The sequence below is a fragment of the Enoplosus armatus genome, chromosome 22 (genome assembly GCF_043641665.1).
Source record: "Enoplosus armatus isolate fEnoArm2 chromosome 22, fEnoArm2.hap1, whole genome shotgun sequence".
NCBI classification, from domain to species: Eukaryota; Metazoa; Chordata; class Actinopteri; order Centrarchiformes; family Enoplosidae; genus Enoplosus; species Enoplosus armatus.
Window position 1 is genome coordinate 3,434,880 of NC_092201.1, and position 26,358 is coordinate 3,461,237.

Genomic DNA, 26,358 nt, shown 5'->3' on the forward strand with positions numbered 1-26,358 from the left:
AATATAGAATAACACTTCCTTTAAGATCTAACGTCCTGTGACCAAACCTGACACCAGAATTTGATTTTGGCAGAGGGTGTGAATGACTGAGGAGGAATCTGTCTCCTTGTTGCAGCCCTACTTTGTGATTCATTCTTGGCCGTGGTGATTAAACCATTTTTTTTAATGTCAAAAAATTCTCTGGTTCCAGCTTCACAAATGTGAATATTTGCTGGTTTTCTTTGTCTTCTTTAATAGTAAATTGAACGTCTTTGGGACACTGTGATGAGCATTTTTACACTATTTTCAATCACATTAATTGATACTGAAAATAATTGTTACTTTGCAAAATTTAAAATGACTCAATTTCAGTTTAAAATGTAATTTTATCCAACAGACTTTGGTGCAAAGGTGCATTTGGAAACAAAACAATGTTTTACTTCCATGTTGAGTCACTAAATCAGCTACATGAGTCTGTAACCACAGTGTTTTTCTAACCTGCAACATCCAAACCAAACTTAATGCGCTGAGCTAAAATACCAGAGTTCTCATTATTGATGTAAAAACAAACTTAAAGCTACTTTGTGCTACAGATGCTGGAAAAGCCCAGTTCAGATTTGAAAATGGCAGAATTATTAGTGCAAAACGCTAGATGGCAGACACATCAATGTGATATAGAAACTTGTATAGATCCATGTAAAGATCTGTCGTGCTGTGCAGCTTCAGTGTAAAGCCACATGGATTGTTCCCATTCATTTTCATTGGTGCTACAGCTGGCCTGAGTGTGTGTGTGTGTGTGTGTGTTTGTGTGTGGCTTAGACAAAAAAAGTGTAAGTCAACCAACGCTTAGTGCAAGAATTGGCAGTCCATCAGTGTAATTCAGCATTTAAATGAGTTTCTAATAAAAAATCCTCTTAGCAAGACTTGATTTGGAAAATTCATTAAATCCAAACATGATAATCAGATAAGCTGAAAGAGCAGAAAAGACGCAGTGACAGAAAGAAAAAAAAAACATATAAACAGTTGCATATGTTCGCCACAGAAGCCTGAAGCTGCTTGTGCTATTGCTGTTAGCTAGTTTGTACTACAGTCTACAGTCCTGAAGGGAAGAGGAGGGTCCATCACCGCCCCCCCCTTCTGCTTCACTCTGTGTGTTTACATGCTCACAATCTCCATCCTGGTTAAAGGAAAAATCCACCCTGTTAAAATCTCATCAGTTAAAAACACTGATGCGTCCCGCAGCTACGAATTCAGTTTGAGAGCAGAAAGTGTTCAACAGTGGTCAGTTATGAAGTGTGTCTTGGATTTTTTGGGGGATAAATGAAGGCAACAAATCAGATGGTGAACAGAGAAGTCACAGAACATCAAAGTGATTTCACACACACAGAGCAAATCTAACGGTGCATTCAGGATCAAATCAAAGTCAAATACTGTCAAAAACTCATTTTCAACACAAATCCTTCATCTCTTTTTTTGTCAGGATTAGTTGCAGAACTGAAACGATTAGTTGATTAATCAATAAGTCAACTATTTTGATAATTAATTAATCATTTCAGTCAGTTATCGAGCAGAAACTCAAAATCATTCTCTGGTTCCACCAACTTGAATGTGAGAATTTGCTGCTTTTCTGTTTGATTTTTTTGTAAAGTGGATATCTTTGAGTTTTGGACAAAACAAGACATTTAAAGATGTCCTCTTGGTCTCGGACATTTTGTGACAATGCAATGCACACAGCACCTGGAGGTGCTGCTCACAGCTGGAACATTTTAAATGAGTAAATAAAGTATTGTAAGTATTGTATGTGGAAAGACATTAAGTTTGACTGACATCTGACGTGTATTGCATGAAATCCTGCTTGTACAAACCCCTAAATTGTTCTCGTATACAAACTGAAAAACAGCAAACTATGACAGTACACACTCTGTAGTATTTGTATGTAGTGCAGAATTAGCTTCCATTATTTACACCCTGCAGAGGCTTCTTCATTGGTCCAGCTCCCGTCATCAAACATGGAGATCTTTTCTGACCCTGAATGCACCGTTAAACAAATAGGCAGCAGATTTGAAGGAACGTTTGAAATCATTGTGAAGTCGTCGTCACAAATTTGGTCTCGGAAAAACAAACTTTGAAATGAGACACAGCTTGTGTCTTGATTATGCGGCATGATTAAGACGTTTATATAACAATTCGCCCCCTTTTTCCCCAACAGTTGTTTAAAGATATAAATATAGTTAATCAATCAGAAAAACATGTCAAAAGACACCAAAGAGACGAGATGAGACCTTCAGTAACAGCATCAGAAGGCAGGTTTTTCCTTTAACTGCTGCCTCATCATATCAAACCCACTGTGTTCTGTCATAAGTGCTTGTTGTTGTCTATGTGCATGTAAACACACCTGATTCACCTCAGAATTCATCCTTCAGCAGTGTGTCTCCAGGCAGATCTATGGCCTCTTACAGTACATCATGATTTCTGCACTGTGATGCCGTGTGTGTGTGTGTGTGCAATGCATTATGTTTCAGCACCTACAAGTCAGTTTTCATTCTACTGGAACCATTAAGCCTCACTGGTTTTGGTCCGAGGATCTTCAGTTTGCTGCGTGTCAGGTGGGAAATTCATTCAAGTTAGTGTGTGATAAGTTTTTTTTGTTGTTGTTGGTCAGACTGTCTCTCCATGTAGTCCTTCCACGTGTCAAGGCCATGTCTTCCCTTCTTCCTCCTCCTCTTCTTCCTCGTCCTCGTCTTTACCTGACATCGTGGAAGTAGAGGTTGGCACATAGACACAGCAGCACGATGGACACCAGCATGTAGTAGATCAGATTCCTGAATTTAGGCTCCAGATCGCCCTGCCGGTACCAGAATATCTGAGGAGGAGAAACATGAAGAAAGGTCCTCGTTTTTGTTCGAACATTCACAGAAAAATAAAAAGAATATTTGTGAGGAATACTAGAGCTTGAACTGATTTCACAGAAAATGTTATTATATATTACAAAGCCACAAAACGTCCTATTTTAATCAATTATAATATTATATTTAATTATCAATGATTCTTTTTACTAACAATTAATCTGACGATTATTTTTATGATTAACTGATTGTTAATTTAGTCTACAAACTGTGAAAAGGTCCCTTCACAACTTTCCAGAGCCCAATGAAATATCTTCTTTATCTTATTTTTGCGATTAATCGATTAATAATTTAGTCTAAAAATGTCCGTAAACAGTGAAAGTAAACAGTGCTTGTTTTGTCCGATCAGCAGCCCAAAAACCTCAAAATGTTTCAGAATCAGAATCAGAAATACTTTATTGATCCCAGGTGGGAAACTACCATTAATTCATTTAATTTAGTTAAATAACAGTTAGAAGCAGTAAATCCTCACATTTTCAGAAGCTGAAACTGACTAAAGCGATTAATCGACTATCAAACTATCTGACCACTTTCAGTAATGATTGATTAATCGACTAATTGTTTCAGCCTTAGTTGCAACACTGACTCCCACCCAGCAATTTAAATAAAACTGTGAAACTACAGAAAGTTTTCTCTGAAAAGGTATTTTTTTGATTTCAATATTTATCAGATTTTTTTTTTTACCACTAAATATTCGTTTAATAATTTAATAGCTGTTTTTACACAAATAACTGGCACAAAAATTAGCTGCTTAAAAAAGTAGTAAAAGTCGTGCAGCTGTTTCCATATGTGCGTGCTGTACTACACAAGACTGTCCAATAAACAGCAGAAAATACAAAAGTACGTTAATAACTTTAATAAAAAGGTCTGATAAAGCACGATGTGGCAGAAACATCAGCTTATGGAATTAAGTCTGTCCTTCTAAAGTTACTATAATTGTTATGATTTCTACTGAAGATAATCTTAAAGATGAAAAACCGGTGTCGTATTGAGGAGTAGTACAACGAGTATTATCATCGTTATTGTTACCAGCACTATAGTGGATCCGCAGGCTAACAGGATGCACACGGCAAAGAAGACATTAAGCGGTCGTGGAGGCAACGAGGGGAACACAAACGAACTGATAACAGTCACCTGGAAGACAGAACAGGACAAATGTCAGACACTTCAACACTAAATAACACAATTTCCAGAGCTCCTTCATGACTGATGACTTTTTCCAGACCTTAAGGGGGGGGGGGGGGGGGGGCTTTTCCTCTCTCTGTTTATTGAACCATGTGATGCTGTAGCTTTTACCTGCTTATTCATGTAAAGCTGCAGCCACATTTTCTAAGACATGATATCTGAAAGGAGCTCCTGTCAAGAGTAGCAGACAGTGCTGGAGGGGTAGCTGTGTCCTGATTTACTGCAGAAAAGTGTGAGTGTAGCAACACTTTACACTTTGAAGAAGAAGAAGTAAAAACAGTCGAGTCATTGTTTTAACTGCTAACTCCCTCTTCCTCTTGAGTTACAGCAGCCAAAGTTACAAATCCACATTTTTTTATAGACCAATAAAGTGATTATCAAAAAATGTGTAGGTCTCATGGAGTCACAGTTAAGCCTTTAAAAACCCTCTGATGCTGACTAATCAATGTTCTGAAATTATAAATAAGTTGAATGAGAAAATAAAACATCGGAAAATTCATTATTAAAGGGTCCTTGATGTGTTAAAGGAAATATGCTATACAATGTGTCAGCACTTTGAGTGACCCTGAGAGGCGACATGCAGTCTAGCCTTAAAAAGGACTTTAAAGGAACCCTACACACCCTGTCTAATGGTAATAGTACACATAAATACCTCGACATAAGTTCTAACTCTTCGCAGTTGTTGCTGCTCTCATGTGATTGTATACTGAGCAACATGCCTGCTCACTAAAAGAAAGTTTAAAATAATGTAAAAGAAAATGTGCCCTGACTGTGAATTAAGGCAAAAGCTATGATCCCAAACAGATAAAATCACTTAAGTCATGAAGAACAGATAAAAATGGAAGAAACTGCTTGAAGAAAGACGCAGTGATGCTGCAGGAGATTTGAACTTACTAAAACAACCAAAGACGTAAATCCCCCCACTGCCAGGTTGATGATTCGATCCTGCGAGAGAGACAGATCGGTTTATACAAATCAACATCAAATATCTATCATCTTTGCACTCTGACAAGACATTCTGACTGATAACAACAGTCAACAGAGGAGTTACGGTGCTGGACAGGAAGCAAAACGACCCGAGTTCCCATCTGATGCTACTGAACCTGATATATCTTATTCCTCTGTGTCATGGAGCTCCAATGTTGTCCAAAAACTGACGCTGAGAGCCACAGACAGGTCGAGTGTAGAGAGACAGTTAACCGATAAACCAATAATATATTTAATACATTGGTGTATTTTCTTAATGGTGTATTATCAATCAATTTTTCCCTACAAACTGATGAAAGAACACGTTTCCTTCTTATAAGAGCTGTTACCATTCTTTGTCTTCATATTAAACACATTTTTTCTTGTTTTATATCTTTTTATTTGATTTGATTTTATCAACTTTTATTATTTGTTTTTACTGTAAAACACAACTGTTTTGAAAAAGTGAAATCTATACTGAATAAATACAAAAATACATTCTGACCAGTATTAAAAGTTCCAAATCAATTGAGTCCTGATACAAAACACACACTTCCTCCAGGCTCCTACCCGTGCCGAGGTCTCCCCGAACAGAGGTCTGTTGTCCAGGCCGCTGGTGCCGTACGTCCTGGGGTTGAAGTCATCCATGGCCGGCTCGGCAGACACGCACGTTCAGCACCGACCACTCGCCTCTCAGCAGCGCCGCCTCCTGGAAACACCGGGCCAGTGCTGCATGCTAGCTAGATAGCTAGCTAGCTTCCAGCTGCCTCTCTGTGCACAGTGTCAGGGAAGCTGTCAGTGTCAACAGGCTGATGGGGACATCATGGTGGGAGACTCTTCTGGCCTGGTTTAGTTACTTCACCTGTGAAATACACAAAAACCCAAAGCTGTAACACAGGAAGAGCTTACAAAGGAAGAACTCCACAATCGGACAATAAAAACTCCCTCACAACAACATCAGAGCTTCCTGCAACATCCTGCCTTGACTGTAAAACCATAAAAACATACGAGGATTAAAGAGAACTGTCCAATGAAATACAACATCACTAGAGATGAAACAATCAGTCAATTAATTGATTAGTTCATCAACAGAAAATTAATCCTCAACAATTTTGCTCATCGATTATTCTTTACAGTCATTTATAAAGCAAAGACACAAAAACATTAGCTGTTTCCTGCTTCTCAAAATGTGAGGATTTACTTCTCTGTTTTATATCGTCATATATCAAATATCTTTTTGAAGACGTCACCTTGCACCCTGAGAAATTGTGATGGTCATTTTTTTACTATTTTAGGACATTTTATAAATGAAACAATTAATAGACTATTCATCAACAGATTGACTAATAATTAGTATTATTCTGTGTAGACTCCTGGAAGACTATCAGTCACTTTGTGGACGTTAATGTGGATTCGAATAAAAATTAAGAACCAAATTTTGAGTTCTGGTTATTCGGATATCACAATAATAATATAAAAGCACTAAGACACTCATATAGTTATTGTGTTTTTAAATATATATAATAAATAAACAGTTTCTCTAACAGAGGGAGGTGGTGGTTTTCTTTCTATGTTCGGCTTCTCTTCCTCTTTTTTCCAGGTGTGATAACAACCATCAGTTCCATCTTTCAAAAAAAGAGTAGTGATCGTGATGATAGCTGTTTCAAAGAGGAAGCTGAACTCAAAACTAAATATGACCTCACACTGATTCAGCCACAATGTAAAAGTCTGTCCAACGTTTGAACCTGTAATTTCACAACATAAGCCCCAACAAAACCAGTGCTCTGCTGCCGACAGAGCTTCCAGACCTCTGAACTACTCAGTGACACAAAGCAAGTATCAGAATCAGAAACTGTTTATTGCCAAGTAACATACATTACAAGGAATTTGCTGTGGTCTGAAGGTGCTATTGTTTTGATAACAAATAAGTAGAATATAAAAGCTAAAATAAGAATAAGAATAAAAATAAAAATAAGATAAGATAAATAACAAACAGTGCAGTGACCAGAATAAAGTAAAGTGTCCAGATAAAGTGTCCAGTGGGGGGGTGAGTGCGTTAATGTAACGCAGTAGGGACAGGGGTGATGTACGTTAATATAACGTATAGTAGTCAACAAAGTCAGAGGTTGTTCAATGAAGGGGGAAAATCATCATGATTCATAAAATTTAAATAAAGAAATGAAAGAAATTAGAATCTCTGTGTTGTTAATGTGCTCACTCTCAACACAAGCTCCAGATCAGCTAAGTCTTAGCTGACAAACATTGTGGTGAGACGGTTTCCTCAACCGCTGCTTCCAACGCCAAGAATAACCTTTGAGCCTAAAATCATGTTTAGTTTCCTTCATAGGATAGAGGCCTTATATTTTATGATAGATAATGTAATGGTAAAGGTAATGTTGTCTTTTTAGGATGATATTTTACTGCACAATGAATAAAAATACAGATATGTTTTACCCGAAAAAAGAGGATGTAAAAGTCTCTTTTTCAGCCCTGAGCTTTGCAGTGCGGCCCCAACAGCCTCCACTAACAAGGTAGGCAAGATCGTACTGTACGTCTGACAGGTAAAACCCAGGGCCCAAAATCAGAAGTTCACCTGCTGCTCATTAAGCTCTTTGCAGTGAAATACATGCTTCTATTGTATATTCTGATTTTTAATATTCCCAAACTTCCCTGAAGAAATTTCAAATTTCTTCGTCTGATTCCATGATACTCCAGAAATCACACAACCAAAGTGCAGACAGCGTTAGCTCAAAGTCAGGGGGAAGTTTAGGCTCAGCTCATGCTTAGACACTTTGAGCAAAACAGAAACAACAAAACCAACATCTCTTAATCTAATCATTTTCAGAGAGGGTTACGAAGTACATAACTGTAGAGGCAACTTCACAGGAGATGGGGGTGACAACACCTCTAGAAAGGTTAAAATATACTCCTCTAACATTAGTTTTACACCTCGTCTTCACGCAAGCTTCAACAACCACTTTCACAAGGACGGCAGCTGCAGTTGCTGCTTCCTCTCTGGGTCAGAAGGCAGCAGGAAAGGAAAATAAAACCCTCGCAGAGCTTTCTCAGCAGAAAACACACACAGTGGAAAACAAAAGTTTCATTATGAACTGGCACAAAAACTGGCCTAAAGCTACATTCCTCCAGAGCCTTGTGATTCTCTAGGCTCCTTAAAAACAGAGACCCCACGACTTAACTGAGCTAAGAAGAAAAACATTCATAATATGATGTTCACCTGTGAGCTGACATAACCCTCAGTGTAATGACACCTCGATAAAACCTTGAGACTATATATAAACAAATCAAGGAAATAAAGCTATTCATTCAGTGACTTCGCAACAAATAAATACAAAGATAGGCATACTAACTTCAGCATATAAATAAGCTTTATTTATATTGGTTATTGATTCTTTTCTTGATTAAGGGATTAATCTATGAAATGTCTTGTTTTGTCAGACCAACACAACACCAATGTCAACATATAGAACCGGTTCAGTTCCACCTGGCAAGAGAAAAAGCCCCCTTAAGTTACGTTTTAAGGGCAAATACCGATGATTAAATTAACATTAAGCTCAGAGATCCTTTACTCTAAAAGAAGATATCAAACAGCTCCAGTCAAAACATTAGCAGCATGTTTTCTGTGGCGGAGTTCAGAAATTAAATCTGCAGCACAACACCTGAATGTCAACAACCAACAAGACCAGGCCGACCAGACGTGACATCTCACTACAACCTTACCAGTTATCTTGGTTAACTAGTTAATGGCTTACTTTGCTAGCTAACAGCTAACATTAAGCAAATACCTTTAACTTCACCCAGCTTGTTCGCCGTGTAAGTTTCTTGCCAGAGGCTAAACGCAACCTAAGCAACCATATGTCACCGTTAAGTGGAGAATAGGCCTAAAACACACATTATATTCCATCATTAATACTTCTAACCAGGTATAAAATGACGATTATAAACGATAACACTAAAGCTACCTTTACTACTGTTAGCTAACCTGAGCTGTACCCGTTACAAGGCCAACTGTAAAGCAGGTTAACTTGCTAACGAAGCTAAGCTAACCATCCAGACAGCTCCCGAACTGTAAAGAAGAATCAATACATTTACAAGACCTAATAAACAAGCTGATAAGCCAGTGTTTTTACTAAATAATCCCCCTCAGTTTACTAGCACACTTGCCTTACAACCTCTGTGTTGACTCCACTGGAAACATAACTTCTGAAAAGCCGAGCAATAGGGTCGAGTATGAATTAAAGGGAATAAGCCCGGTAGCTTCAGTTCAAGCTGTTAAAGGCGAGTTCAATTACTGTTGAGCCGACCACGGTGCGGCTTGACAAGCAGGTTCACTGACGCACACGCAGCTCGCCAAACTTCATTCAAAAATCAAGCAATTTAACGGTGGATACTAGATAACATTTGACCCGAGAAGAATATAACAATCACCCGGCGGAATTATTTAAAAGAAAATTTTAACTTTTAGAGCCAGTTTGTTTACACATTATTCACAGAATTCCAACGAAAGGCGCCAAGTCTGTCAAATGTTAAGATTGATTTGAATAAGGAAGTTTGGTGGTTCATGTAATCCATACTACATCAAGGAGTCGCACAATTCGGACAGTTGTAGTCCCCCTTTTTGCGACAGTGCAGTATCTTTATAAACTTGCGTTAAATCGTCAAAATCTTGAACGAAGTTTGGCGTCAGGACCGTATATTTTCAAAGAACAGCACACTCTGTAGACTGTGCACCCCACTGTTTATTATATGTTTTTGTTACCAACAGCTGTTTTCTAAGAATAAAGAGATTAAAACAGAAAAGTCAGTTATAGTGCATTTTTTCTGGGACAAGCGCAGTAGCTTTATAAATGTGGAGGAGAACACTAAATCGTCAAAATTCTGAATGGAGTTTGGTGTGACGATGTGTGACAACAGCTTTCTAAGAATTAAAAAGTGGCATGACATACATTAAAAGAGAAAGTAATGATTATTACCTCTGTAGCTATTAATATAATCTGAAGTAAGTATAATTTTGCATAACTCACATGCCTTGCTGTCCCAGGTCTGTCTGTGGTGTATTCAGGGTAAACTACAGTGTTAATTTCTCTGTGCAGCAACACAAGGTTAACTTTCTTTCTAATTACAAGTTATTAAAGCATAAATCTCTCATTTCACAAGCAGCTAGATAAAGCGATATGTCCTTGATCTGGGGAAAAACCTCTGATCTGAGAGCCAGTGGGGTCCCTACGTAATCTCACGTTACCATCACATGAGGAGAGTGTGACAGGCCTTGTGTTTAATCCCAGCAACAGAAAACTCCAGTCACATTTTTTAAACAGCTAATGAATGTTACAGTGAGTGAGCAGGAAAGCTCTCCTCATTAAAACCTGTAGCTTAATATAGTAAAAAGTTTGGTTATTGCAATGATGTCATTAAAACTTAAGCATTATTTAACTCATCAAAACTTGGTCAGTGCAGCTAGAACACTAAACATAACTTAACCTCAGGCTAACATGACTTATAACATGACCTATAAATTATCTCTTTAGGAATATTATAGTTTTAGAGAAGACAAATTATAGAGGCAACCTTGCTATTTTTGGTGCAACAAACTTCAGTCAGGTTTACACAGTAATGAAGAGTGTAGACAAAGACTTGAGTAACTTTTAGGTGAACTATTCCTTTAGCAAACCCATGTAGGGGAATAATCATGTCCACTCAAGCTATAAAGCAATTGACGTATGCAGTTTTAAAAATTCCTTTATTGAAACAGGGAGGCTATCTTCTTCTTCAAAGGGGGTGTATCTGTGCCCTTAGTGTGTGTTGACAGGCTGTCATTATTTCATAATAAAAAATGAATGGAGTCCAGAACACCTTAATATGCATAGACTTTGACGTTGTGGACATGGCGGTCCTCACATTCCCTTTTCTTGCTGTAGTAATAAAATGTGTTGTCTCGACGTTGGAGCTTCTTCACAAAGCCGGACTCTGGCCATTTGTCAATCTGAGACAGAAACAGAAAAAGAGACAGGGATAATATTTATAACTGACTATACCTCTTACATCCACAAAGCACCAGTCATTTTACTTGAACTCCTGGATCCTTTATGTGGAGAAATCAGGACCACAAATACCAGAATTGTGTCTTTTCTAGTGCAAGTCTGCCATTACCCAAAACTCCCTTTAAGAACTGTGTTTGATATAGAACAGTGGGAGAGCAGTGATCATATTTCTGAATCAATCACACAAATACACAGTCAGATCAGAATATTTACCAAAGTCCCTTGTTTGACTTGGATGTACTCCAGTTCGTCTCTGTAGCCCGCCTGCTGGAATCTGAATAGGTTTTCCACTTCTGCCGTCCATTCTTTGGCTCTGTTCATGGACTTAGGCTTGGAGTTGTTATCAGTAGTACAGGACATAGTGGGTGACGATGAAAGATGTCCTGGTCAACAGACTGGTATCCGATGACTGACAAGACAATGACAAGAAAATGCCTTATAACTGGGTCATTATTGATCATCAGTTACTTTTACCAAACCTAAAGCTGGAGCAGGAAACAACCTTTGAGTTATATTCCTACCCTCAGATAATGCTTTGATTACAGTATATTGAGGTTTAAAAGAAGCTGAACTGATTTGCTTTATTGCCATAACACAAAAACAACTGTCCATTCTGTAGCAGGGGATTTAACGATTTAACACTAACCAGGCAAAGTAAATATTCAGCACCATTCTTGATTTTCTTAAGAATTATCAAAGACACTTGTTGGAACAGTGCTTGAGAGTTTAAACATATCCTAAAGATGTTCTGGCAAATTTGGCATACAAATGTCGAAAATAAATGTCGAAAATAAATGTCCAGTTTTGTTTAGCTATACAGAACTGTAGTGCAATTCACCAGGCAAAAATAAGTGCTGCTATATGTATTACAATGTATGCCGAACTAAAGAACTGTCTCTAAAAATGATAGAAGATTCTAGAAAAATTCTATTGGGTTGGTATATTCATCTGTAAGCAGCGATTCCATAAAATACAACAATCTTGAATCGAGTGCCGGGCCACAAAGATGAGTAACCTGACCAATTGAGAAGAGCTCACAGTCTCACATACCCACATTTGCACACATCATACCATTAATTTCTGAAAAGACGGGCGAGTTTAACTACTTACATTAGTTTTTTAAGTTAGTTGCTTTCCAGACGCCAGTTGCCAAGCGGTGATAGTTATACAGTATTTAGCATATCTTTGGTTGTCTGGTTGCCTGGTTACCGTGAAGTTTCTTCTTCTGTGTTGGAGGACAGGCTCCAAAAGCTTCCAGAAGATGGCGCCAAAGGACATGGCGGAATGTCGGCACAGAAAAATAAAGAAACTGCCTACTCTGAGGCAGAATTGTGGGAATCATTAATCTGCTATTTGAAGAAAAGAAGCACTGAAAATAAAGTGTAACAAACTCTAAAGAACGAAGAATAGTTAAAGAAAAGAATGCGGAAGTAAAAATTGACAGTGGATGGCGGTAATCCACACTAAATGCACTTGAACCGCCGTAAAAAGAAACGAAGAAGAAGAGGAACTGAAATTGGTGGGCGGGACAAACAAACGCCGGTGATGTGAACAAAATGTGCTCTCTCTGGTGGAAATAACGCTTAATTAATTTTCTACGATACCTCCTAAAGGTTCGACGTAAAGATGAGTTCATTTGCAGGCCGAATGAAGGAGTACCCCACTCTTTCTCTGGACCGCTTCGACCGGGAGAACTTGCATGCCCGGGCATATTTCCTCTCCCACTGTCACAAAGGTGAGCCTGGTACTCGTTAGCTAGCATCATCAACCTGTGTGTTTTAGCCCTGAATAGCAATATTAAGTAAGATTTATGACACGTATCGCTCACGGAGCCGTGTAACATCAGATTACGACAAAGTTTCCCCGCTGTTCATCTGTCTCATCCCGTCGCAGATCACATGAAAGGACTGAAGGGACCAATACTGAGGAGGAAACTGCAGTTCAGGTGAGGACAGTTTGAGTCTTTGAGTTTTATTGAAATATAAAGAGGGAACTGTACGTTAATTTACCTTTCTGGCTCAGGCTGCCCTGTTTTAATGTCACTGATAACGTTTCTGAAGGAGGACACTACTGGCACAACGTTTAATAGCACAACAAATGAAAGCTATAGAACATGACTCAGCTACAGTTAAAGGAAAGAAAAATATAAATCTGCCTTTTGAACACTTTGCCCCAAGTTGCACCATTCATGTAATCATTGTTTTTACTTCTGGCACATTTGCACAAAATAATCCATCGTATTAATCAAATATCAATAGTAAAAGTAAACACTTACAGAAACATATTTAGAAAGAATCACTACAATTTTGATGAATTTTTTAATATTTTTCTATCCGGCTGGTACAATCACATCCCCACGTCTTTACAGTAAAACAGATTTGTAACTGGTTGAACGAGGTGTATCCTGAATTGCTAACAAAGATTACAAATAGACAAGTATGCAGCTATCATTTCCAGTGAAAGTAATGATTTCATGACCGCTGTAAACAACGACTACAGACTATTAGGACACATAACTCAACTCATGTGCCTCAGTCCAGCTGTAATGTCATTCATACAGTATACTAACTTGGTCTGTGTGTGTTTGACGGCCTGATATTCTCTTCTGGTTCCAGTCGTACAGTCAGGCTGTACTGCTCCTTCGTGACCAAAGAACTTCTGCTGAGCAATCCCAAGTACGCTTTCTGGGAGGAATACATCGTGAGTCCCATCTGATACTGACATTTTCATTGTGCGAGGCTGTGTGTAGTGGAATTGAATCCATTGATTTCAATAATTTTGTCTTTCTCCCCGATGAATGATCTGTTTTAGGTTCCTTTAGAGCTGGAGAGCCCAACTCAGATTTCTCTGGTTGACGAGGCATCTGGAGAGGTAAAAACTGAGGCTATCTTAATTTAGTTTAATAATCAGTCCAGTCAGACATTTAAATTTAGCTCATCAGTTGCATAATTATAATTTGGGTTTTTTAAACCGTGTTTTCTGGTGTTTGTTTGACAGAAAGAAGAGATTGTGGTCACGCTGCTTCCTGCAGGACACTGTCCTGGCTCTGTTATGCAAGTCAAACCATTCTTAAACTGTCTTTGTTTATATATGTTACATATATGTGTATGTTTATTTTACCTCCAAGAAAGTCCAAGTTAGTTAAAAGACTGTGAAGGGAAATACACAATATATTGAAAAATGTTTTATTTTGTTGTGACTGTGTTTTAAATGTAATTATTTTTATATATGTATATGTATGTATATATATATATATATATATATCTTCTTATCTGAAATGGTGTGTTTCTGTCTGTAGGTTCCTGTTCGAGGGTTCCCAGGGAAACGTGTTGTATACAGGAGACTTCAGGTTCGGGGCTGGAGACGCCTCCAGAATAGAACATCTGCACTCGGGCAGCAGGTCAGTCCTCATGAACATCTGCACTGTTCTCTGTCTCATCAAGTCTCTCAAGAGGAACAGAAGCTCTGGCGAACCAGACAATCCCTCAATTCCCCTTAATGGCAAAAATGAGCCCGTTCTACACTTGAAAACAAACTCATCACTGTTTTGTAGCTGATGCTGTGTTTTTTTTTCATGTTTCACTTACAGAGTGAAGGATATTCAGTCTGTTTATCTGGACTCTACTTTCTATGATCCGCGATTTTACCAAATTCCTACTCGGGTAAGTTTTTGTGATGGAAACAGGATTCATTGGCTGTGGAATTGCAGGAATATTGGAGTACTTAGCTGTGAAGTCAGAACAGGAACAGTAAGAAAATGTTTTGGAAAGTAATAGCATGTGGTTTACAACTAGAGTGGAAACTGAAGTGTTTTAGATGAACAACATAAACAGCTTTGAGCATTGAGTCCAGCCTCCGTCATCTGTGGGTCAGGTTTCATGATTAGATTTTGTGTTCACATATTATGATTCAAAACAAATATCCTTTGGATTTCACACTGATGATCCTGATGATAAAATATATGGTGTGTGTGTGTGTGTGTGTGTGTGTGTGCGCAGGAGGTCTGTCTGAACGGTATCTCAGAGCTCATTGGAAACTGGATCAGTCAGAGTTCATATCATGTTGTATGGCTCAACTGTAAAGCTGCGTATGGATATGAATACCTGTTTACCAACCTGGGGGAGCAGTTCAACACACAGGTAACACACACACACACACACACACACACACACACACACACACACACACACACACACACACACACGTGCCCGTACACATACTCTATATGTTCTTTCATGCACAAATCCGTACAGTGTGTTTAAACATCATCTGTTGTTTATTTGTACTCTCAGATTCACGTCAAGAGTCTGGCGATGTTCAAGAAGATGCCGGAGATCTTGAGCTACGTGACGACTGACCGCAGGACACAGATCCATGCCTGTCGACACCCCAGGGTCTCACTTTATGTCTCTCTCACACACACACACACACACATCCAGGGTTTCTCTCAGGTTATTCAGAGCCATGGGATTTGTAGTTTATAAAGTGACTTTGCTGTCACTGCTCTAGAAATAATATTTTGTTATATTAAACATCGAAATAAATTCTGGTCCTGCTCTGAATTGATTCTTTGTTTTGCACAGTTGCAAAACCAAACTAATATATAATATATGAATAACATTTATTTCAACAAATTCATCACCCTGAAAGCACAGTGATGTGGAAAAACTCAATGGACAGGACTAAGTTTCATTGAGAATTCATTGAGACCTGACTTTTGTGTGTGTGTGTGTGTGTGTGTGTGTGTGTGTGTGTGTGTGTGTGTGTGTGTGTGTGTGTGTGTGTGTGTCTGTGTCTGTGTCTGTGTCTGTGTGTGTGTGTGTGTGTGTGTGTGTGTCTGTGTGTGTGTGTGTAGGATGAGGAGTTTTTCCAAGGCAGCAGGCTGCCGTGTGGCTGCACAGCCTCTGATGGGACTCCTCTTCGCATCATCAGCATCAAACCATCCACCATGTGGTTCGGAGAGAGGACGAAGAAAACCAACGTTATAATAAAGTAAGAGCAGGTTCAGATGTCTCTGAGTTTGTGGAAATGCTAACCTGTCAAGGTCCATTACATTTCAAATTCAGTCGTCAAGCATAAGATGCTTGTTTTAAAAAGACACTTATTAAAAATCATCATAAGTCACATTAACTTTGATTTATGAGTGCTAAATATGCCTCTTTGTTGTTTTTCCAGAACAGGAGCCAGTTCCTTCAGAGCCTGTTTCAGTTTTCACTCCTCCTACTCAGAGGTACTTCATTTTTTAAATTAATTCTTAAACTGTGGTCAGACACAGACCGTATATTAGCTTGTCTAATAGAAGCTTTTATTGAGAATCAGTTCTGCTCCTGTTGGTGTTATACTGTCATGGCATCTGTAATCAAGTAGGTTTAAGTTATTTCTTTGTTTATCCTCTCATTCCTCTATGATTTCAGATTAAAGACTTCCTCTCATACCTCAAGCCAGTCAACATCTTCCCCAGTGTTATCCCTATTGGTCGGACACTGATGGAGGTTACACAGATGTGAGTGATTTTTTTTAAATTTTTATGTCAAACTATATTAAGGTCACTATGAAATGATTAGCCGATCTACAGAAAATGAATCTGCAACTATTTGGACAATCGTTTGTCGCTTGTTTCAGCTTCTTGTGAGGATTTACTGCTTTTCTTGTCTTCTGTGACAGTAAAGAGAATATCTCTTTGGTTTGGACTGTTGGATAAAGCTACCTCTCTCCCTCCAGCAAGTCTTTGCTAACATTTTTACCTGTGATACCCGTTTAAAAAAAAAAAGATATGTAATCAGTTTGTGCACAAACCTGGTATGTTGATAACAATTATTATTGATGAAAGCAGCTGTAAAACATCAACACTGTGTGTTTGAGCAGGTTGAGGCTGATGCGCAGGAGCCAGTCTGATCAAGCAGCGTCTATATACAAACCTCTGGGGGTCCTCAAACGCAGCATGGTGGAGCGACCTACATACGGTGAGTCAAACACACATACACACACACACACAAACACACACACACACACTAACAGGTGCACAATAGCACAACCTGTAACGGCCTCTATAGCTGTGATGTTTGTTTACAGGTCAAATAGAAACAGCATAGAAAGTAGCTGAATATTCTGCTGTCAGCTTTGTAAATTAATAAACCACTTTATCACTTGTCAGCATGTCTAATTAAAGTATTAACTGTTTATTTTTCTCTGTTCAGATTCAGACAGCGATGACGAGCTGTTTGGCGGGCTCGATCTGGCACCAGTGAGGAAGAAGATGGGCCTGAACCAAGAAATAAAAATTGGTGCATAAATATTTTAACTTCCTTTTTAGCATCGTGTGTGTGTTTTAGGTCCCTGGTATGTATTGATTATTATTTACTGAACTGTTAATTTTCTTTTTGATTTGTGGATCTCAGTGAAAGCTCAGAGTCCTCAGAAAACAGCGCCCCCTGTGTCTGCGGAGGAGTCTTTACATGTGACGGTCACAGACACGCAGCCTGTTGTACGCAACTATGCGGACTGCACCGAGTCCAATGATGAAGAGGAAGATGATGAGGAGGAGGAGGGGAATGAGGGAAAGGGGGATGCAAATCTGATTAATGAGGAGGTGAACGGGACGATAACGAAAAGTGAGCGGAATAAAGAAAGTGAGATAAAGAAGATGGAGGTAGAAGGATGTGGTTCCTCTAATCCTCCAAAATGGGAGGACTTCTTCACCACGGAGATGCTGACTGACAGCCAGAACAGCCTCAACAGCCAATTACAATCCTGCTGCTCTGCCCCAAGCCCCTCCCTCTCCAGAATGACTGGTTCACAGACCCCAGATCTGTTCAGCGACGAAGAAGAAACCCCCAACAACGAAGAAAACTTCAGTCTGACCCTGTCTGCCTCTCTGTCAAATCATTCCTCCCAGAACCAGGACTCATATTTACCTGACACCTTGATTCTCCAACCAGAGCAGGGGGGGCGGGAACAAGGAGCCTTGAGGACCAATACTGTGTCTCAGGAGAACGGTCAAAACGTCCAGTCAGAGCTGGAGGAGCTCTCGGCGTCTCAGGTGTCATCGGACTTTGATATTCCCTGCACACCAGAGTCAAAACTGCCACAACCCGATGAACTGTCGCAGTTGTACAGGAAGCTGGCGTCAGGAGAGGAAGTGGTCATCAAAAAGCGCGACTGAAAGAAGGAATGTGACTCATAAAGACTTTAACCTTTAACATTCCTGTTTGTCCACAGTACAGATCCTACACTGTGGACAACATGCAAAAGGTTAAGAATTAATGTGCTCACAATGCAAATACGTACGAAATGAAATGCGTTAGCATTAGAGTTGATTAGGTTGAATCTATGCAGCAGGCTTTGAACAGGCAAATCATATACTGTTCACTGCTTCTTTCACCATTCTCCACATTATATTGTTTTGTTTTATGAGTAAACATAAGCAGTTAGCAAGTGTTTTAAGGTAGCATAACCTTAAATCTTCATTAACAGATTTTTTGAGGCTTTTTCTAAGACTTTTGCTGCCTTCATGTAGTTGTAAATTTGCACATTAATGGCCAGCAGTCGTGGTAAACTCAAGTTTAGGAGTTGTGAGACATCTTTACTGGTAAACACATCACATGAAGTGAACTACAGGATGTAAATAATCAAAACCAGATCAAAAGACAAAGCTAATGACCTCATGTTGGCCGCTTATCAATTACTAAATGCATTTTTTCCTGCTGACCAATCAAGTCAAAGCAAACCAGCACATCTGTGTCAAACCAGTTCCTGATTGGCTGCCTGCCATGTCGCTCCACACAAAGCGGCAGCATCCAGACTTAAACATTATTTAAACACAGCTTGTCAGGTACATTTTTACCTGGTGAGCCATAAATTGAATTCCTTCTACTGGTGTTGCTGCTCACAGTGTGAATACTTTGTTATCTCATACAGGCTGCAATATTGCTGATTTTTATATATGTGATAAACACATAAAGAGCTTCTATAATAACCTCACATGCCTCACAAGAGACACCATTCCTCTCCGGCTTAAGTCGAACCTCCAAACCACACAAACCTCAGTATGTAAAGAAACACAGTTCATTCCAATGCACTTTACATTCACCTGTGCCCTACATGCATTAATGCACCTGTTCACAGCCGACTCTTCCTTTGTGTTGACAGTTTGTGGTTTGTTCTGCTTCACGTCTTCATTGTTAAGTGGATCAAATGGTGTCGAGAAGATGAAGTTTGTAAGCCTAATTAAATGTATTTAATTTCAACTGAAGAGTGTTTTGTTTTAGTATTGAAAGGTAAGATCAACGATTTGTTTTTTACTTTTTTAGTTTGACTCGACTAATGAAAACCTCTTTTTAAATATTAAACTTTGAGAGGAACTGGCAGATATTCACAAGTTCACGTCTTTTCATCTTATTCTGGATTCATCAATATTTGAGTTAAACAATTGAATACCGATAATCAGATTTTAACTATAAATGCTGAACATAAACAAACATTTGCAAAGCAGGAATCACAGAAAAATATTTTACTTTCCTCTAGCAATTTAAAAAAGGTTTTACAGACACAGAAAACAAAAACATTTAGTCACCTGAGTGAGATAATTACTTAAACAGCACAAATGAACAAATAGCAGGTAATCACCACTGATTTTACACATCATGGGGAGTACTACTGCATATGTGGGGAAAAAAAGTTGTATAAAGTCTTAATGGCGTAATGTCTGATGAATGGCCTCAAGTGATGTCACTCGAGTCAGCGACAAAGACTACAAGTTTGAAAATGGAAACAGGTGTGGAGAAAGAAGTGAGATGACCAGACACCTGTAGTCCACCACTCATCTCTGCTGCAGACTAGCAGCTCGAGGCTACATTAGCCGCTGCTAGCATAACACAGCAGAATCTCCAACTGAACTGCCTGCAATCGAGTGGCATTGTGGGTAATGTAGGCGACAGGTTTTGACAATAAAAACAAACTTTCTTTCACCTCAATCACAATATTGTTTCGTCGGCAGTCATAAACCAGTTTCACCGCTGATTTCCATATTTTTCCTCCAGTTTTTACTTCCGCCTATAACGAGCTAAACAAACATCACGATGGTGGAAGCAGGTGCCATTTTTTTTGTGCAGAAATATCCTGTATGGCATCATGAAACAAGATTTGAATATCCAGTGTCTTTCTAACAATAACTCAATATTAAATATGCACTGTTAATAATGTTACATAATGTTAGGTGTGTTGTACAGCAGGTGAGGACTGATGATGTGAATTTCATGGGTGGGGTTGAGTTTATTTAGAGATTATGGCTTATTTGGCTGGATTTGATCAGACTTTACAAATGAGTTCAATATACATTTTGATTCTTTCTGTTTGAAAGTAAGAATTGAGAAACATCAGAGCCAGCGTCAAAAACCGAGAAGTGCTTTGTATGTTTGGCCTTTAGTTCACATAGATAAGGCCACTGTCAACATTGTGTTGTAGATTTGGAAACGTTTCTCCCTGGAAACTTGATTTAGCAACTCCTGAGTATTAACTCTGCAGCGCTTGTACGATCCAAATCTGTGCACGAGATAATACTCGTTACTTTTAGCGACTTCCAAAGCAACCAAGAGCTGTTCTGGCATCTCTGGTGGGTTCACCTGGAGCACAAAAGGTAAAATGACCGCAGACTTTCTGTTTTCATTTCTTTACCGTGTAAATGCCCTCAGGAGAAAACGGCCCACTGACGTCATCTCACAGCAGGAGCCGCCTATTGTATTCGTCCTGGAGACCCAAGAGTCTGCAGGTTTTCATCATCCAAGCAAACCAAACTACAGGTGAGGTCTGCCTGCCTGTAAAGCACTTTGTAAACTTTCTCTGTTCTCTAAATAAGGTTTCTCATTATTATAATTAATCAAATGTCCCTCACACAAATTCATTTTTAGACATCTTGGCGGCATCTGTCTTGCTTGAGTCCATATTTTTGCTATTGTCTACAAATCCTATGAAAAGACCAAAACCAGCAACTAAACACCTAAGCCCATTGGTTCCTACTGAAGAGCTGGGAACTGGTTTTTAGCAAATGTTACTCAAACAGGAGGAAATACTGCACCAAGTATGTGATAACATGTCAGTGAGATCAGTGCAATGTTGGTTTTGGTCTTTTTATGGGATTTGTTGGCTGATTATCACCAGACTTTTCCTCTTATATGTTTTACATGTACCCTGCAGAGCCACCACAGCTTCCACCTCTCCACCTGCCGTTTTGTGATAATCAGCTGATAGAGATTCACTGTAACACCTGCTGCTGGCACTTCATTAAGCAGCTGCACAACATGCAGCCAATAAGGCCAAATGAAGGGCAACCGGTGGAGTCCTCTAATGAAGTTGGAATAAAAACCTGCAGCCTCTTGGCTCTTCATGCAAAACGCCTTCATCTTTTCCAGGTCCAGGTTGACATTTGCTTCCATAATAGTCTGTAACACAAAAGGCCCCACAATCAGCTGATCCCATTAAAGTCCTCACGGAGGACACTGGGAGAGACGATTAGCTCCACTGGGTGCTGCTGTTCCCCATCCGAGACTTGGTGGAGACACTGAGGACCTGAAAAACGCCGTCTTCTTCTTCTTCTTCTTCTTCTTCTTCTTCTTCTTCTTCTTCACTCGACAAACTTCCTGCTGCCATACCATTATTCTGTAGCACCTTCCAGTTCACAGAGAGGCAGAAAAGCACATTGCAAGTGCATCATAATTATTATAAAAACTGCACAATGAACAAAATACCAGGGGTTACATTGAAGTATGGCATTTTAAGACACTAGTTCCCTCTTTAGAAAACCAACTTGCAACAGATGACTGATTTTTAAACTGATGAAATCGAGTCGGGATGAAAACTTTGTCTCCCCATAAGTATCTGACAAGGAGTCAGTTTTTGTCAATGATTTAAAATAGTGATGAAACACTGGTATGGTCCTTTAACCGCTGACTTGACATCATAGATCTCGTTAATGAAAAGGCAGAGAGACACTAGAGGAGGTCGTCACACACACACACACACACACACACACACAGAAACAAGCACAGACCTGGCTCTTCATTAAAATTAGAGTCCGTTCCCCCACAGCGGCTTCCTGAGGGAGTCTTTCTCACTCTCTGTGGAGGACAGTTTCATTAATTAACACATCAAATATTTTATTAAATGCACTTGTCGCACTTATAAAATATAAAGCACATATACAGTATTTAATTACATACAGAACACACATGTCGGGGGTCACACAGATGAAAAAACACACACACACACACAAACACATGCCGTGATCATCAATGTTTTCTTTCTCCCATGCTCTCACGACCCTGGAGACTCAACAGGAAATTGAGGCTGTGTGTGTGTGTGTGTGTGTGTGTGTGTGTGTGTGTGTGTGTGTGTGTGTGTGTGTGTGTGTGTGTGTGTGTGTGTGTGTGTGGAGGTTATTGTGAATTGGATATGTAGCTGTATACTGTCACGTAAGCACGCTGCCTCACACCAAATACACAAAAATGACAAAAGTCTCGTTTTTAGCCAGATTTAGATGAAAAGACTGATACTAGTTTCTTGTCTATTTGTCTTTTAGGATGTTTTCAAACCGACAGTTTGTTTGTTCTGGTCCGAATGAGTCCGATCTGCCTAAATATCAAGAAGGCTATGCACTGATGCTAGTTCAGGTCGGACCGCGATCGTTGTTCGCTGTTAATTTGTCCCAGTGGCCACTCTCGGTACTGCAATTAAAAAAATCCCCTGCTGCCCCAAAGGCATTTTCCCCATAGACTCATTATAAAAGCGATGTCGGTAAATCTGTTGACAGGACACAAAAAGCGATTTTCATCCTGTCATCCAGCGTAAAGTCCACGGGCCGAGTGGGAGAAACGATGGAAAACTGGACCCGCACTCCTTGTAGTTGGATCAGATTGAGGTCAGATCACGTTCCCGCCACAAACAAACCTCTCCAGAATTCATTTGTGACCTGGCCAAGAACATTTCCTTTCAAAAGGTCTCTGCATGATTGTTTTGGTACCTGCACCAAAACCTTCCAAGGTGTAAAACAGACCAGAGTCGGATGCAACCAGACTAACACAGCTTTGGACAAAGATTGGAAGCAAGGAAACAACTTGACAACAGTAGCTAGAATTCATTCACACACACATATAGCTTGTTCTGTCTCAATCTGTGTGTGTGTGTGTGTGTGTGTGTGTGTGTGTGTGTGTGTGTGTGTGTGTGTTACCTCTGAGTGATCCAATCTGTACTTGAGGAATGTTGCTCAGGTCTGCAGGAAAACCCACGTACACACCTCCATAGTTCCTGTGCACACAAACATGTTTAAAAATATATTTTATAGTAGTAATTTATATATGAACAGATGTTACGTGTGTGCACTGAAGATCTGAGCTGAATGACTCACTGCCATTTGTCGTCTTCTGGCACAGACTCTTCTGATCTGTCAACACACACACACACACACACACATTTAAAACACAGTGTGTATTGAAGATGGTCGCTCGACGTTAACAGAAAACATCAGAGAAAGGTCAAACAGCAGGATGTGTTTGTAAATGTGTGTGTGTGTGTGTGTGTGTGTGTGTAAAAGGTGTAACGTCAACTTACACCTTTGATGAAGACTCAGCACGACCTGAACAGAAGAATGAGATGTAAATGTTAAATGACTCACAGTTTCTTCTCAGTTAAACTCTAAAAACCTGCGTTGTCTATCATCTACCTCTGAGTGCAGTAACACAACAACAAGTAGAAGTGTTAAAAGAAGCACTAAAAAACAAACAGAGGCTTAAGGATTCATGGAGGAATCAGCAGGTCAAGAGCCAGGCCTGAACTTTGTAAAGCAAAATGTACAATTTAAAAACCAGCTCGCGGCTTAAATACAATCAAGCATCACAGATTTCATACAGATCGTTATTCATATGTTAATCAGACAAACAAGACTGGGTTGAAAAAAACAGCTAAAAGTCACATAAAGTGTATGTTATTATTAAACATTTTCGATACTGGAACATATCGTATGTGTTAGTTCAGGTTAGCTCAGCTTGAGCTTCTTCACAATGATTGGCTCATTCACAGCTGCGTGGCCAGAAGCATCCAATCACATTCATGCAGGTGCACCGCTCAGACATTATGACCTGACTCTATTGTAGTGTTGTTTTTAACTGAAATTAATGTTGATGAATGTTTCAAGGCCATTCGTTCAAAGCGTCGGTCAAGGAGACCCGATGGTGGTGCCACATGAAAGATTCGGCTTCATATAGACCATTAAAGCCAGTAACTTTAGCTGGTCAGCGGCCACAATAACACACTGAAAATACTCCACTTCAAGTCAAAGTTCTGCATTCTTACTTAAGTCATGTATTATCAGCTTAAAGTATAAAAAAAGTACTCAGTAAAATGTTCCCTGTCAGTGTTTTACTATTTTGTATGATGTTTCTGTGCTGCATTAATATGTATGTTGTATTTCACTGCTGTAGATGTTATCTTTATATGCTGTTGGGTAGTTTAATCTACAGCAGTGCATCATATTCTATAAGATCATCATATGTTTGTTGAACCACGTATCTCTAAAAAGTCAACTTTTCAAGAGAAAAATTGTTTTTAGCTTTGTGAAGATGCATTTTGCAGCTAATCCAAGGAGGGTTTTAAATCGTTTATTCAGCTTAAGAAGGAGGAGAATCTTCTCAACATATGACTTAAACTTGTAGTCATTTTCAAGAACAACATCCTGTCTTGCAGATAATCCAGGTACAAGACAACTGAAACCTTAAAGATACAGTTTTCCTGTTTTCAGAGCAGTCTGGCTGTCCAGCAATATAACAAACCCTTAAATATTTAATGTCAAGAAAGTATTGCAAGGATGTAACAATCAATGTTTTAATTTAGGTAGACCATCCCGTAAAAGGTGGTGTACACAACGTGAAACAGGTGTAAGTGCAGAGTAAAAGAGAGCGTCTCACACACACAGAGTTACTAATATAAGTTAGTTCTGCCTGTGTTATATTATCTGCTGTTATCTCCTCTCAGCTACTAGAAACAAAATGTTCTTCTGTCCTCTCACTGTGTTTCTCACCTGCGGTGCTGCTGCTGCTGTTGTTGGTGGTGTTTGGTGAAGAATTTCCACATCCCATCTCTCATCTGACTCTATGAAACCTCAGAGGAAGAGGAAGGAGAGAACAAACGAATGAGAGGAAGAGGGAAAATGAAAAACGTGACGAGCCGAAGGAGCGACAGGTACGAAGTCTTTCCCTTTTTTTTCCCCCTTTCCGTTCCTCTTTCTACTCTGCGTCTCTGCACTGTACCTCTCAGCATGGAGGAAGGATTAAAATGACGGCAAGAAAAGAAAGAGGAGGGGGGAGAGAGAGAGAGGTAGGGAGGAAACTGCAAGAAGGAAAGAGAGAGAGAGCCCCCCTGCTGTCGAGGGAGCACAGCCTCTCTTGAGTGTGTGTTTTAGTGCGTTTGTGTCTCGTGCTTCGAAATCTCTGCACAATTTGAAGGATGTAGATCAAAGTCGGCCAGAATCGATTTAATTGGTGCATTTCTGTCCAAATAGAGTAGAAGTTGGCTTGAGTGGGATTAGGGGAGAGACGGTCAGGGGGGGTTTTAAAAGGCGCAGCGCAGCCGGAAACACACCTGAAGGAAACACATTTATTTATGATTTATTAAGAAACCTTTGTGTATTCAAACCTGAGGAAGGGCTCCACAGTGATGCAGTTACATGTAAACACTACAGAGAACAATGTAATGCCTGGAGGGAGTTATTATGTTTGTATATATTATATTATATATCTGGTGTCAGAATACAGTGTTTTAGAATCAGCCTCAAAATCAAATTCAAGTAAAAAGAAGTGGAATCTGGCTGGATAAAGTTTTTTTTTTCATATATATTTTTATTTTTTACATAAAAATAATCTTTCTTTCTTTCTCTTGTATCTTGTTGAGTGTTTCACATGTGCGTCTGGATACATTTAAACGCTGTTGATGTCATTTCAGATAAAATAAAATATATGAAATATTGCGCCTCTTTTATGGTATTTGTTTTTCATGTTAGAGCATCTTGTACGGTGTCTTAAACCAAAGACAGTTGTGCTTTAAATGTTTTCTTTTCCAGTCTATAACTGTTCCTGTTGTTTGTAGGCCTGTTATGTATTGTGTTTATTAATAGTGCCAGAAAAGTGATTGACAGGAAGACACACATGAGACAGAAACAAATCAAACAAACAAAAAAAACTTTATGACATTTGTGAGAAATTACCTTTAACCTGGTTTCT

The 26,358-nt window shown here is 39.3% G+C and overlaps 3 protein-coding genes across 3 annotated transcripts; 1 reads left to right on the plus strand and 2 right to left on the minus strand.

Moving 5' to 3' along the window:
- Positions 1-2,226: 2,226 nt before the first annotated feature.
- tmem243b (transmembrane protein 243, mitochondrial b) lies at positions 2,227-5,878 on the minus strand. The gene is made up of 4 exons (XM_070929232.1): positions 5,607-5,878; positions 4,965-5,015; positions 3,915-4,019; positions 2,227-2,842 (listed from the first exon to the last, which is right to left on the minus strand). Exons 1-4 carry the CDS (start codon positions 5,682-5,684, stop codon positions 2,723-2,725), a joined length of 354 nt encoding a protein of 117 aa, XP_070785333.1. The 5' UTR covers positions 5,685-5,878; the 3' UTR covers positions 2,227-2,722.
- A 5,030-nt stretch (positions 5,879-10,908) lies between these two features.
- On the minus strand, positions 10,909-11,455 carry meig1 (meiosis/spermiogenesis associated 1). Its single transcript, XM_070929302.1, has 2 exons — positions 11,309-11,455; positions 10,909-11,037 (listed from the first exon to the last, which is right to left on the minus strand). The coding sequence occupies exons 1-2, from the start codon at positions 11,453-11,455 to the stop codon at positions 10,909-10,911; spliced, it is 276 nt and encodes a 91-aa protein (XP_070785403.1).
- Positions 11,456-12,721: 1,266 nt separating this feature from the next.
- On the plus strand, positions 12,722-18,257 carry dclre1c (DNA cross-link repair 1C, PSO2 homolog (S. cerevisiae)). Its single transcript, XM_070929145.1, has 15 exons — positions 12,722-12,830; positions 12,989-13,040; positions 13,711-13,795; positions 13,907-13,966; positions 14,093-14,148; positions 14,394-14,495; positions 14,685-14,757; positions 15,094-15,234; positions 15,388-15,489; positions 15,951-16,087; positions 16,271-16,325; positions 16,510-16,598; positions 16,961-17,058; positions 17,293-17,379; positions 17,494-18,257. The coding sequence occupies exons 1-15, from the start codon at positions 12,722-12,724 to the stop codon at positions 18,255-18,257; spliced, it is 2,010 nt and encodes a 669-aa protein (XP_070785246.1).
- The last annotated feature ends 8,101 nt before the right edge of the window (positions 18,258-26,358 follow it).